The 14038-nt window shown below is 39.4% G+C and overlaps 1 protein-coding gene across 1 annotated transcript in view; it reads left to right on the top strand.

The window, feature by feature from the left end:
• Positions 1–14038, top strand: part of ADCY8 (adenylate cyclase 8) — a 141431-nt gene that overhangs the window by 67013 nt on the left and 60380 nt on the right. The window contains 1 exon segment of the mRNA XM_030012099.2: positions 12919–13077. Coding sequence (XP_029867959.1) covers positions 12919–13077 — 159 coding nt within the window.

The raw sequence follows: 14038 nt of genomic DNA on the forward strand, positions 1-14038 counted from the left end.
TGTTTCATTATTTCTGACAGTGTCCTGAACTTCTTATCTGAGAATGTTATTAGTAGACAAGTAATTCCTATGGTGGTTCAGAGACCTCAGGATTATCACTGTGAAAAGGGCAGGACTTTTTCAATCCATGTAATGCATGGGAATGGACACTAAATGCATTTTATTAACCTGTGCTGCTTCAGAACATGTAACACAATAGCTCTGTGTGCATTGCGAGTGATAGGTTTCACAGTCCTTAACAGTTCTCACTTGGTACTGTTGTCACTTTTAAGAGGAGGTTGAGGAGGATGAGACTGAATTGCTTCCTATAAACCCTTCAATAAAATAAAACAACAATATAAACACTAAATAGACAGCTGTGGCAATACTATAGCTTGGAAAGTAGGTCACAGACAAACTCATAACCACTAAGATTTGCCAGACGAGCAAATTTTACTTCTTAAATTAGGTTGGTGCTTAAATCCACAAGTGCTGGAAGTGTTTTACTTAAGGGATGTGTCCCATCATGTAAATATAGTTGTGTTGCTGATAGTTATTGTATTTTGATGCAATTCGGATTAATAATAATGTTTCAGCAGTCCATTATAGAGCTAGTCCAATGGTTTACCATGACAGTGGCTGACATCTGATGCTCTAAGAGAGGTTTTCTCCATCTTTTTTATCCTCTATATCAATGTTGCTGAGTTCCCCTTCTCAAAATCCTTCTTCAGTTACTGTCTTCCCTAGAACAGTGTTGCCTAACCCGACCACTTTCCTCTTTCCATGGATGTTTTGCTGTCCAGTCTCTTTGTCTGCTTGTTTTCCAGACTTTGTCCCTTTAGTCTGAGCATGTCTCATTACATACAGCAGACAGTTAATGCATACTGCAGCTACATTACTGAGATCTTAACAGAGAAAAAATGTGACAAAAAATAATTCATAGAAAATGTAACTGAATAATGATTATGTAACAATGATCCCTAAGAAGGTTGGATTTAATTGTCACAGACTAAATGTTGCACAAAGTAATCAATATTTTGCTTCTGGAATCCCCACAGTGGAAGTGAAACATAAATTAGAGAACACAAAGATGAAAAAATCTACCAGCATTGTTAAAAATTCTTGGAAACACACATCAAATCATTTGCATTTGCTTGGTAATACCATCTGCAGCAAACCCATTGTAAGTAATTTTTCTTCTAAGATGATAGTAAATTTCTCTGAATCTCCTTACACATGTGGAAGTCTCTAACACCCCAGTGCCCTTTTACGAATCAGGTCTCAAAGACAGTAATCCAGTAGAAATGGTACTGTATTTTTAGTATCTTAAATGACAGTTATATTCAGTGGGAGCTGGGAAACAAAAGTCCATTAGGACTTGGGTCATCCCAGGCTAATTCAGTTGAGATTGCCTCCGATTTATTTGATAATCCCAGTATCTGAATTTCTGGCCATTCAATGAGCATGATTTTGTCCCCAGGCTTTTCTGTTCAGAGTGTAGAAGCCTTATGTTACTTATTTTAACATGTGCTCGTATAGTTCACAGGGAGGACCAATCCTTCCATGGAATATTACAAATACTTCAGTCCACATTTCTGAGAGAATTTGGAGTTGTCTACAGTCTATTAATTAGAACTTAAATTAGTAGATATCTCTCACAGTTAAAATGAAAAAAAAAATCTTTAGAAAACTGAGTTTCTACATTACTGGTCACTGCAGAATTTGATCAGATCTAAAACCTGCTAGAAATTACATTTTGATGATTATCAATTTTTTTAACCTTCATCTGAGGATTTCACAAATTAAATATTTTCATGTCCAAAATAATAGTGAGATGATCCAAGATATGAGAAGCCATCATTCAGACTTCACAGTTACATTGAAGTTGTATAGATGAACTCAAAGCCTTTCTGCAAACCAGAGGACGTGTCGTGGTTTAACCCCAGCCAGCAACTAAGCACCATACAGCCACTCGTTCACTCCCTCCCACCCAGTGGGATGGGGGAGCGAATAGGAAAAAAAAGTAAAACTTGTGGCTTGAGTTAAAGACAGTTTAATAGGACAGAAAGGAAGAAACTAATAATAATGATAATAATAATAATAAATGACAATAATAATAACAAAAGAATTAGAATATAAAAAACAAGTGGTGCACAATGTAATTGCTCACCACTTGCCGACCAATGCCCAGTTAATTCCTGAGCAGCAATCCACCCCCCCAGCCAACTCCCCCCAGTTTATATACTGGGCATGACATCATATGGTATGGAATATCACTTTGGCCAGTTTAGGTCAGCTGTCCTGGCTGTGTCCCCTCCCAACTTCTTGTGCCCCTCCAGCCTTCCTGCTGGCTGGGCATGAGAAGCTGCAAAATCCTTGACTTGGTATAAACATTACTTAGCAACAGCTCAAACCATCAGTGTGTTATCAACATCCTTCTCATACTAAATCCAAAACAAAACACTATACCAGCTGCTAGGAAGACAATTAACTCTATCCCAGCTAAAATCAGGACAGTGTGTTTGCAGGAAACTTCCAAAAATTTCACTACTTATAAAGCCTGCATGTACAGTTGTTTCTTCTCCCTCTTGCAGAGTTATGTCTCAGCATTTAAATCTTAGCTATATTTTAGCTCAAGCACTTAGCCTAGCTTAAGAATTAGACATTAAAACAAAACCCAGGATTTATGTTACAGCATCCCACCTATAATTGGCATTTAGGCACCTAAATTGTGGAGAGCAATCCAGGTACTTTTATAGCTCCTGATTCTTGTACCGGCTTAAGTTGTTTATGCAATTAATGTAGAAGGAAGTTTTAAATTAGGCAAACCAGATTTTCCCCTGCAGGTCCTCCAAGATTCCTGTTCTCTCCATTGATAACAGGTAGTTGGTAACATTGCAAGGATCAGTACCAACACTTCTGGTGAGGTGGTGCCCAAAAATCTACCATCTCAGGGCACCATTACTAAATTTTCCTTCTAGTCTTTTAGATGACTGCATGGTCAGTGGGAATTGAACAAGAATGTCAAATCTATTCATTACACAACATGTAAAATAAATCTACATGGACAGATTAACTCACAAGGGACTTAGTGTTTTCATGCAGCTCGTATCCATACAGCTAAAGTATTAATGTAATGTTAATTGAGATTCTACAACTTGATCTTATGTTCATATACCAAGGATCTAGACTTGAGTCTTGCTGCTCCACTTGTGTCTTTGCAGATGTACGGAACTGTTCAGAACTCAACAAAACACTCCAAGATCATTATTTTCTCTGTAATGATCTTTTGCATCACTGTGTCTTGTTACAAATCTTAGAAAAGAAAGATTATTATTGTTATTCCACACTGTCTTCTTGTACTTTGCTCCCTTAACCATTGGGTACAATTGAACTACAACTTTCAGCCATGGGAAGATTCCATGAAATCTGATATTTACTCTAAAACAAGGAAGCTTTGCCCCATCACATTTGTGCAAAAGCAAGGGTCCTAACTCCAGCTGTCTCGCAAAACCCAACCTCCTGTAAACTCTCTTTAGCTGCAGTTGGAAATGCAAATTAAAATAAAAAGAATAAGCTCTTCATTTATTCAGCTGGCTCTCGTATCTTTTCACATGCAGCATAACTCTTCCTGTATTTAATTTTATTGTATTAATGACTTTCTGTACTGACAGTTGAGAGAAATGAGATACTATGGAATGTTTAGTTATCAGATGATAATGTTTCATTTTAACAGTTATCACCCAAGCTAAATGGGTGTCAGAGATAACACTCAGAGAAACTAACTCTCTGCAATTGCTCTTACCTATAAGAAAGAGCAGCCATCTTATCTTTATATTTATGTCTATATGGGGAGGGAAAGATTTGTAGGAAGAAAGCAGTCATCAACATTTTCATTGCGTGTTAATGAAATTCCAAAGCCATGCTGGAGTGCCAGATGGATGGGATATGTGATAAAATTCAAGATGAGGATATCTATTTGCTGACAGTCAAATATGGAACATGAGCTTAAGATCTAACAATAAAATGAGGTTAGATCTGGTGAGACAATCGTTCCCTCAAATATATTAAAATGGATGTAAAATAGATAAGAGAAAGGTATAGTACATAAAAGTAATTCTGAACTGACATAATTTCTAAATATCACATTATGCTCCAGAAAGAGATTAGCATGCTTGTTCATTGGTTTTTCCATTCTTTGGGTAGGGCTGTGAGGAGAGGGATAGCTACATAAAGAATAGTGAGGAAAGTTTAGAGGGAAAGTGTGGTAAAGGAGAAAGGAGAGGAAGCATGGAAGAAAGTTGAAGTAGAGGAAGGGCTGTGAAGAGAGGTGAAGGAAATAATCTTAAAGAGGAGAAAGTACTTCCAAAGTGCAAATTATAGAGCATAGTCTGTCAATGTCAAGACCAAGATGAGAATAATGAATCTTGGTGTGGTGGCCTCATTTTAAAAACCTTGTTAAACATTTTTATAAGAGTGGAGGGAAAAGTCACAAAAATAATTTGTGAAGCAGAAGTGCTTTTAAAATAAGAGAATTATGAAACTTGATCTGTTTAGCTGAGAGAAAAAAAAGGATTGAGAAGTTATCTGGTAGTAGCACATAAAAAATTTTTATGGGCAGAAAATACTATTTAAAAATGGGTGATGGTATTACTAAAAGAAGTGATGGCTTTGCTGTTCCTCAGTGTTTTCAGATCAAAACTGGGTTTCTTCCTAGAGTAAATACTTCCATCAGGCACAAGTTACTGGAATACAAATAAGCCCGAGTGGGTAAAATATACCAGCCTGTGTGGCACCGAGTATCAAGGTGGACAATGTAACAGTCCCGTTGACGGGACCTGTCTCCAGGGGTTGAAGGCTGCTGCTTTCACCACCACCTTCTCAAATGTCCTTATTCCAAAAGTCTCTGTGAGTGGGAAGAGAGGGGGGAGGGAGATTGCATGAGGCCCAGTTCCTCAAGGACTCATTCACGTGGTATAACGATGGAAATCCCACAACAATCCACATAACTGTGGAAATTCAAACAAACCTTTTTGCTGGTATATTTGTTTGGTAAATCAAGGAGTTCTTAGTGTTTTCATCTCTTGGATGATTTCCCACTAAAATACCAGCTGAAAGAGTAATTATTATGGCAGAAAAAATAGTCCCAGCATACAATGTAAGCTAAACTCCGGAAATTAGATAACAGCTTGTCCTCATTAAAAGTCTGTAATTAACTACTAATATTAACATCAATTTATGAGAGAGGAAGAAAAAAGAAAACTAAACAAAAAATTCACACACACACGCACACAAAAAGCCCCAAAATACCACAATGATTTCAGATGATCTCACTGACTGACCTGGCAGGTTTCCTGCCTTTAGCACGAAAAACTGATTTTAACTTCATCTGTTGCGTATTAAAAAAAAATCATGAAGTGATCAATGCTTGTTAAAGAATTTACTCAGGCAATGAAGCAGCCAGGAATTGCTTTCATATTCCATGATGAATAAATCATTATTTAATTATATGATCATGTAATAATATAATTGATCCAGTTCTGGACTCCTTCCACAGATTATTAATGTACAAGGTTCAGCCTACAATGGAATGAGCCCTGATTCACAGAAGACAGAGTAATGCTTCACAAAACCAAAAACTATTGCTTACCTTAATTTCTGTGTGGTGGTGGAAAGCGGCATTGCAGATAGTCACAAGTTCAACCAGCTCTTTTCAGACAGGCCACAGAGTGAATAAGTTTCACACTGGGACTTGATCACATCACCACCTCCACGTGTCCGTTTCAGCCACCGACTGCGAATGACCAGAGTGTCAGGACACTGTATCTTTCCCCATTTTTGCTGTTGGGTGACTACATGAATTGAACTAGGTAGAGATTAATAGGTTCCTGTACCTCTGAGACCTCTTTTCTTTGAATGTGCCACCAAATACAATCAAAGCTATATTGGCAAGATGGCATAGAAATGTTTATATAGCTTTTTATAACATAGTTTTCAAACGAAAAAGCAGACTTCTGATAATATTGTTTGTAGTCCCTTGTGCTGTATTAGTTTCCTGCCTCTCAGAACAGATAGACATAAAACCCAGGAATACAGCAGTGGTTTAAGTCTGTCTGTGTTGCTATAGTATCCGTCTGAACTCAGAGCAAGTCAATTATATTAATGATAAGTCTGATGATATGAAACTTCTCCAGATAATAGTTTCTGCTGACATTGGAATCCAGCTCAAATTCCAAGGTAAACTCACCCTGGAGCTATATTAAACTGGCTTCTTGCAATAATATCTACCTGAAATTGTAAATTCAATGCTGTGTAAAGTCCATCTACAAAGTGTTACATCCTGAGTCATAGTACTTGAACTGTATTCTTCAAAATGTTCAGTAGTTTAGTGCATCCTGTTACCTAAGTTTTTAAGAATAATGGACATCTCCTTCACAAACATGGCACGGTTCCCAGAGTCACACCAAAAAGAGCACTTACCTCAGTTCACCTACTACTCTCTCATGTCAGCAACAAAAAGCATTTGAGTTCATTTAGGAAAATTCCACAAACCTGTTAAGCTTAACCAAAAAGTTCTCTATGTAATTGAACCTTAGGATCATAGGACAGCTCAGTTTGGAGAGAACATCAGGAGATCACTAGTCCAACATTCTGCTCAAAGCAGGGTCAGCTAAGACCCTTATTTACTTCAACCAGAATACATAGATTTCCCTATTACATCTGCATGGCGATGATGGTGGCTATGTCTTGATAGGTAAATTAAACAGCCCAAGGGAACGTTAGCTGTCACCAAGAAAAACTGGCACAGACTGGCCAACTCCATTCTTCTCAACTCTTTTTGCTTCCAAACCAGGCAGTTGCATTCAAATTGCCTACTGGAAATAGTCTTCGTCACACGCAAACCGCCGAACCTGGGAACAGGTTGTGAGAGCTAGTTGACCAGGAAAAAAACATTCTGGGGCTGTTTCAAGTATCTCAAAGCACAGACAGAACCTTGCACAGTTGAACTGGTCAGCACAGATGTAGCCAGTGTGTCACTGTCTGAACCTGCAAGGCGTGAATTCCAGGGCATTCACATTTTTGGCAGCTACAGAAAAGGTTGAAAAGCAGACTTCTGACTTTTGGCTCACCTTCTACATGCAAATAGAAAAGCCTCTGAATAACAGCACAAAAATCAAATACCTATCGAAGTATGCTGGCCAGAATGAAATGCCAAGATCCAATTAAAATCAATGAAATTGCTATCACTGACTTGATTGAAATAAGATGAATTGCATGAACAGCGTCAGTGACAGTTACCTCATCCTGGATAAGATATCAGACAGCTTGTGAGGTAAACGGCCCTGATTTATAGATCATCAATAATGCAGCTTCATGCATGCGCTTTGTCAAAGTATTTGCAGAAAGCCTGTAAAGCAGTTGAAGCAAATACATTTTTTTTTAATTAGAAGCTTCATTGATAGTTGAATAAATTTAAGAGACAGAAGAAGTTAAAGATGTGGAACACCTGAGCCTATGCAAAATGAACACTCTTCATTTTTTCAGTATTTAGGACACGCTACTATTTATGAGAAGTTTGTTCTGGATAAATGAGAACTACCCCTATTGATGAAGATAATCCAGAGTTCGTTGTTTCAAAGTTTTTAATTGCTTTTTTTCCTATAGCAGTCAATAAACAAGACCTCATGAAGTATGTGGTGGTCTGGCTGTTAGGGAGTTGGATTTGACCATGATGAAGTCCCCTTCTCTACATAATTCAGAAATCTGTTTCACCCCACATCACTCAAATTTTAAAAAAAAAGAATAATTCCATGGCTTTTTACATACTAATCAACCACCTCACTTTTAAACTACAACTATTTATTCTTTATTCAAGTTAAAACTTTACAACAAAAGTTTAGTGAAAACTAATGTCTCTACAAACAGGTTCTCAACAGCTCTACTCTCAGTCTTGCATTGCAAAAACTAAAGCAATGGGAGCAAGACTACATCGCTGTTGTGCTTCGATTCATGTTCTGGACAGGGCCTGTTTAAATATATCTCCGACTGCCTGTGGCTCGATGCAATCAGGTCCCCTCATGCAATTAGTTTCCTACCTATCAACATAAGAGCACATTGCTGTGAAGGGCAAGCAAGAGGAGGATGTGAAGATAGGGCCCCGCAGGTGCACCAGCACTGCAGCAGACAGAAAAACAGAACAACCCTCAGTCAAAGGATGCAGGCAGGTAGCCAAATCCGCACTGACTGCAGATGAAGAGCTGAGATCAAATATCACCTGAGCAGCATGCAGGAAGAAGTTGCTGGGAGGCTGTGAAAGACAACAGATAAGGCAAGGGGAATAGGACATTGATTAGAGTCTGCAGTGTCATGCAGGAGGTGGTGTGGAGAGCACAGCTATGTGAAGTTTTGAAGAAATGCAGAAGTCCTATGTGGCTGATTGAGGATGTCGAAGCCATCACCACATTTTTATAACAAAGGAAAAGTTAAAATCTAACAATCCTTAGCAAACACTCTGGAAACAGAGAGGTGCATTACTCAGTTGCACCATCATTTGTACCTGGTCTCTCCAATGAGATCTGTGTCTGTTAGTTCCCATATAGGGTACAAATACAAGACTATAATTTATAGTATTTAAAATTAATAGAATAGAATAGAATAGAATAGAATAGAATAGAATAGAATAGCATATTTCAATTGCAAGGGATCTACAACAATCATCTACAGGCCAGTCAGTCTTACCTCTGTGCCTGGCAAGATCACAGAGCAGATCCTCCTGGAAACTATGCTAAGGCACATGGAAAATAAGGAGGTGACTGATGACAGCCAACATGGCTTCAATAAGGGTGACTTATGCCTTACAAATTTGGTGGCCTTCTACAACAGGGTTACAGAGTTGGTGGATAAGGAAAGAGCAACTGACGTCATCTATCTGGACTTGTGCAAAGCATTTGACAACATCCTTGTCTCTAAATTGGAGAGACCTGGATTTGATGGATGGACCACTCGGTGGGTGAGGAATTGGCTGGATGGTCGCACTCAAAGATTTGCGGTCAACAGCTTGATGTCCAAATGGAAACCAGTGAAAAGTGGTGTTCTTCAGGGGTTGGTATTGGGACCAGCACTGTTTAACATTTGTCAGTGACACGGGCAGTGGGATTGAGTGCACCCTCAGCAAGTTTGCTGATGACACTAAGCTGTGTGGTGCGGTTGATACACTGGAGGGAAGGGATGCCATCCAGAGGGACCTTGACAGTCTTGAGAGGTGGGCATGTGTGAACCTCATGAAGTTCAATCCCAAGTACAGTTACAGGGTGGGCGATGAGTGGGTTGAGAGCAGCCCTGAGGAGAAAGACTTGGCAGTGTTGGTTAACAAGAATCTCAACATGACCCAACAATATGTGCTTGCAGCCCAGAAAGCCAACCATATCCTGGGCTGCATCAAAAGAAGCATGACCAGAAGGTTGAGGGAGGTGACTCTCCCCCTCTACTCCCCTCTGGTGAGTCCCACCTGGAGTACTGCATTTAGCTCTGGGGTCCCCAGCATAAGAAGGACATCCACCTGTTGGAGCAAGTCCAGAGGAGGGCCACAAAGATGATCAGAGGGCTGGAACACCTCTCCTGTGAAGACAGGCTGAGAGAGTTGGGGTTGTTCAGCCTGGAGAAGAGAAGGCTCCAGGGAGACCTTATGGTAGCCTTCCAGTACTTAAAGGGGGTCTACAAGAAAGCTGGAGAGAAACTTTTTACAAGTGCATGCAGTGATAGGGCAAGTGGTAATGGCTTTAAACTGAAAGAGGGTAGATTTAGACTAGATGTAAGGAAGAAGTTCTTTACTGTGAGGGTGGTGAGAAACTGGAACAGGTTGCCCAGAGAAGCTGTGGATGCCCCATCCCTGGAAGTGTTCAAGGCCAGGCTGGATGGGGCTTTGAGCCACCTGACCTAGTGGAAGGTGTCCCTGCCCATGGCAGGGGGCTGGAGCTAGATGATCTTTAAGGTCCCTTCCAACCCAAACCATTCTATGATTCTATGATTCTATAATCTGGTCCAACTGCCTGACAAACTCAGGGCTGACCAAGTTAAAGCATGTTATTAAGGGCATTGTCCAAAAGCCTCTTAAACACTGACAGGCTCAGGGCATCAATCACCTCTCTAGGAAGCCTGTTCCAGTGTTTGACCACCCTCTCAGTAACGAAATGCTTCCTAATGTACAGTCTGAACCTCCCCTGATACAGCTTTGAACCATTCCGATGCGTCCTACCACTGGATCCCAGGGAGAAGAGGTCAGCACCTCCCTCTCCCCTTCCCCTCCTCAGGAAGCTGTAGAGAGCAATGAGGTCATCCCTCAGCCTCCTTTCTCCGAACTAAACAAGCCCAAAATCCTTAGCAACTCCTCACAGGACACGCCTTCCAGCCCGTTCACCAGCTTCTTTGCCCTCCTCTGGACACATTGAAGGACCTTCACATCCTTCTTAAATTGTGGGCCCAGAACTGCACACAGTGCTCCAGGTGAGGCCGCACCAATGCTGAATACAGCGGGATAATCACCTCCTTTGACCGGCTGGTTGTGCTGTGTTTGATGCACCCCAGGACGGGGTTTGCCCTCTCGGCTGCCAGGACACACCGCTGACTCATAGTGAACCTGCTGTCGACCAGCACCCCCAGATCTCTTTCTGCAGAGCTGGTCTCCAGCCATTCCTCTCTCAATTTAGACTTGTACCTGGTGTTACTCCATCTGGCATTTTGGACTTGTTAAATTCCATGCCATTGATGATTGCCCAGTGCTAGTATTTGTCCAATGTTAAATACTAGTATTTATTAGCAATTAAATACTATAGTACTTAAAATCTAAATTGGTCTAAGAATGTATAGATACGTAGAGAGAGAGATTACATTAATATATACTTTTAGACCATTTTATTAAACTTAGGGTCCTCTTATTGTGTGCATTTTTCCAATGAAAAGCTTTTTGCTCAATTATTCCTCTGGATCCAATTAGGTTTTTATTTGAAGATAAGGAAATCAGACATAAAATGAGAAATAATTATCTTAGTCTGAACAAAAGAAAAAGGCAGGCTGAGGAAATGATCATCTGGGGAGTTGTGTGATAATTCCTCTGACAGCTATGAGTGTTAGTTTAGATATTTTTGTAGCATACCTATAAAAATTCTTCAAAACACATTACAAATTGCAGTGCTCTTACTTCTCTTAACTGTTCTCACAACATCTAAGGCACTACTTCAGTGTGGAGGAGTTGTTTCCATGTCCCATCTTCCAGAGACAGGTGATTGTTTAATTTTGATACTTCAAGCCCGCTTGCTTGCAAACTAATAAAAAAATTTGTAAGTGAAAACTATGAACTCGGAGTATCACGATGCAGATAAATCCCATCTCAAAGATTCTTTTTTATTATTTTATGACTAACTTTTAAAAATCTCTTCCTTTTAGATATCTGAATTATGTTAGCTTCCTGATACGATGAACAAACCTTATTGTAGGCAAACGACTGCACTGGGACTTACCATATGCATGCTTTTCTCCAAAGTTTCAGAATATGCAGGAAAGGGGAATAAAGATGAATTGCTTATTTTCAATTCCTCACATTTTTATATGACTAGTTTCTCTCCATTTAAAAGCTCTTCTGCCTTTATTTTTTTCCCCATAAACTGAATTGATGCCCCATTGCAACAATGAAATGCCAAGTATTGAATGCAGTAAACAATTTACCCTTTTCTCCTCTAGAGAGGGTCTGTCAAGGTCGTGACTGAGGCATCTGAGGCAACAGCAGTTAGCTTCAGAGTTGTGAAATAGAGCTGTTTATTCTTTGCCTGCTCTGTCGTGTGATCTTGCTGTGCTGCTATTGACTTCAGTGACCATAGAACTGGGACTCTTTACAGAGAAACAGCAGCCTTGTTTGTATACCAACACTAGCAATGCGCTTTTCCTATCCCGAGCATGCTATTCAAATATTAATGAGCACTAGCCCTAATAGTATTTCTGGTGCAAATAATTGTTGTCACACAGGCACAACTGGAAAAGTGCTCTCTTTACTATCCTAATGGATACAGCTCAATTATTTTAGTTGTGAATTTCCCATGGTGATGTGCTGGAGTATCTCGATACTGATTTGGAAGATGCAGTCCTAGGTCTAAGACACTACCAAGGTGCCTCTGGCTGTGAATAATATATGTTGTCTCATATCAGAAGAGGATGATACTATTTAAACACAGTAAAATTCCCTTTATAATCAATAGACATATCAATTGAAAACAGTGCTGGGACAAAGTCTCTTTTCTGAGACTGTTAACAAATATGCCTGCATGTATTTAATTTTGAGAGGTGAAATGGTCTTTGCCATCACACAGAATGAAGGAGAATGATTTTAGGATCACGCCGTTATCATAACAGAGCAAATGGTGTTCTAGCCAAATCTACTGAAAATAATTCACCTTTGGACAAAGAGTAACTGGAAAATTTCAGTCAATAAAGTAACGTTTTTGAAATATTGAAAATTATTCAGAAAAGTACAATAGAATATAAAAGTATATGCAGGTTTGATGAGAATAGTTTTTGTAATGTTATTGAATGCTCTTTTATAATTTCAAGCTAAAGGACTCAGTGAGTCCAGACACTTCACTCAGACATCTTTTCTCTCCCTATCTTTCTCTTTCTGTCTGTTAGGAAGAATAACATGTTCCACTGAACCATGCATGCAATTAAGTGCTTAATGATAACCTGGCTTTTAGAGTCACTTTATCACTACCTGTACTTTGCTACCTAGGAAGTTATCTCTTCATTTTACAGACTAAGTGGTTCTTTGTAACAAATGACATTGTATTTTGCATCATATCCTTTCCTAAAAGGTATGAAAAATTGTGGCATATACTTTCATGAGTCTGATCTTTTCTTTTTTCTTTTTTTTTTTTTTTTTGTTTTGTTTAACAGATATGTTAGGTCAAGAACAAAGCATGACATTGACATGAGAATAGGGATACATTCCGGATCTGTCCTGTGTGGAGTGCTGGGCCTGCGAAAGTGGCAGTTTGATGTCTGGTCATGGGACGTGGATATCGCAAACAAACTCGAGTCAGGTGGAATTCCTGGGTAAGACAACATGTATTTCCCACAGTCAGAAAACATTGCCAACACAGTACACTGTTAACTTTGCTAACAGATTAACTTTCTTACATTATTTCATCAACTATGATCTTTTTTTTCCCCCTATTTTGTGTTTGGCAAGGATTTGTGAGGGTATAGTCAAAATAGGTAGAAATGGTCAGCTTGCAGAGGCATTGGAAAAGACAAAAATATTTCTTTTTCTTTGCCAGCTATGATTTCCTGGGAAAGGTCAGTGGTTGTATTCAGGCCATATAATACTCAAATAGCCCAAATTTCCCAGTTAGGTGTTGACCATTCCTGAGATTTTCCAGGCTTCATTCTCTCATGCTTTGCATTCAAATGCTGCTGTAAGGCACAAGGCTGTAATTTATTTTATTTAATAGTGCACAAAGTGTGGGAAGTATTATGTGTTCATAGGTTGTTACACTAATAACAAGGCATTATGGACAGCAGGCTCTCTGGGAAGTCTTTTAAATAATTTCATGCTTTAGTAGATGTTCTGAGACATTTATGTCACCCTGTCTATATGTGAAAATATATGGTTTTCCATTGAGCTGCCTAGTTTTAATTTGTCTGATGTGGCTGATTCACCTGGAAGACAAAATGATATTTCTGCCTGACATGACCTGTATCTCACTGTAGTTTGGAAGTTACAAATCCTAAATTTGAAGCAACAGTAGTGGTTGCAGGAATACTTTGTTCACTTTCAGTTCCACCTTCTACTGATGAAAGATAGAGCAAAAGATGCCCTACAACAATTCAATTTTTGGCCGTGGAACACAGAAGCAATAACAGCGGACATCTTTACATGGAAAAAGTCTGAGTGATACTGTCATCTTGAGTGAGAGAGGATTTAAGTCATCAAATCTGAGTCATGTGCTGTACTCCCTACACACGCATCAGGATCTGTCAGAGCTGTCATATTCCCAGGAAGTTAGAAAGATAT

This window comes from Aquila chrysaetos, chromosome 4, assembly GCF_900496995.4.
Source record: "Aquila chrysaetos chrysaetos chromosome 4, bAquChr1.4, whole genome shotgun sequence".
Taxonomy (NCBI): Eukaryota; Metazoa; Chordata; class Aves; order Accipitriformes; family Accipitridae; genus Aquila; species Aquila chrysaetos.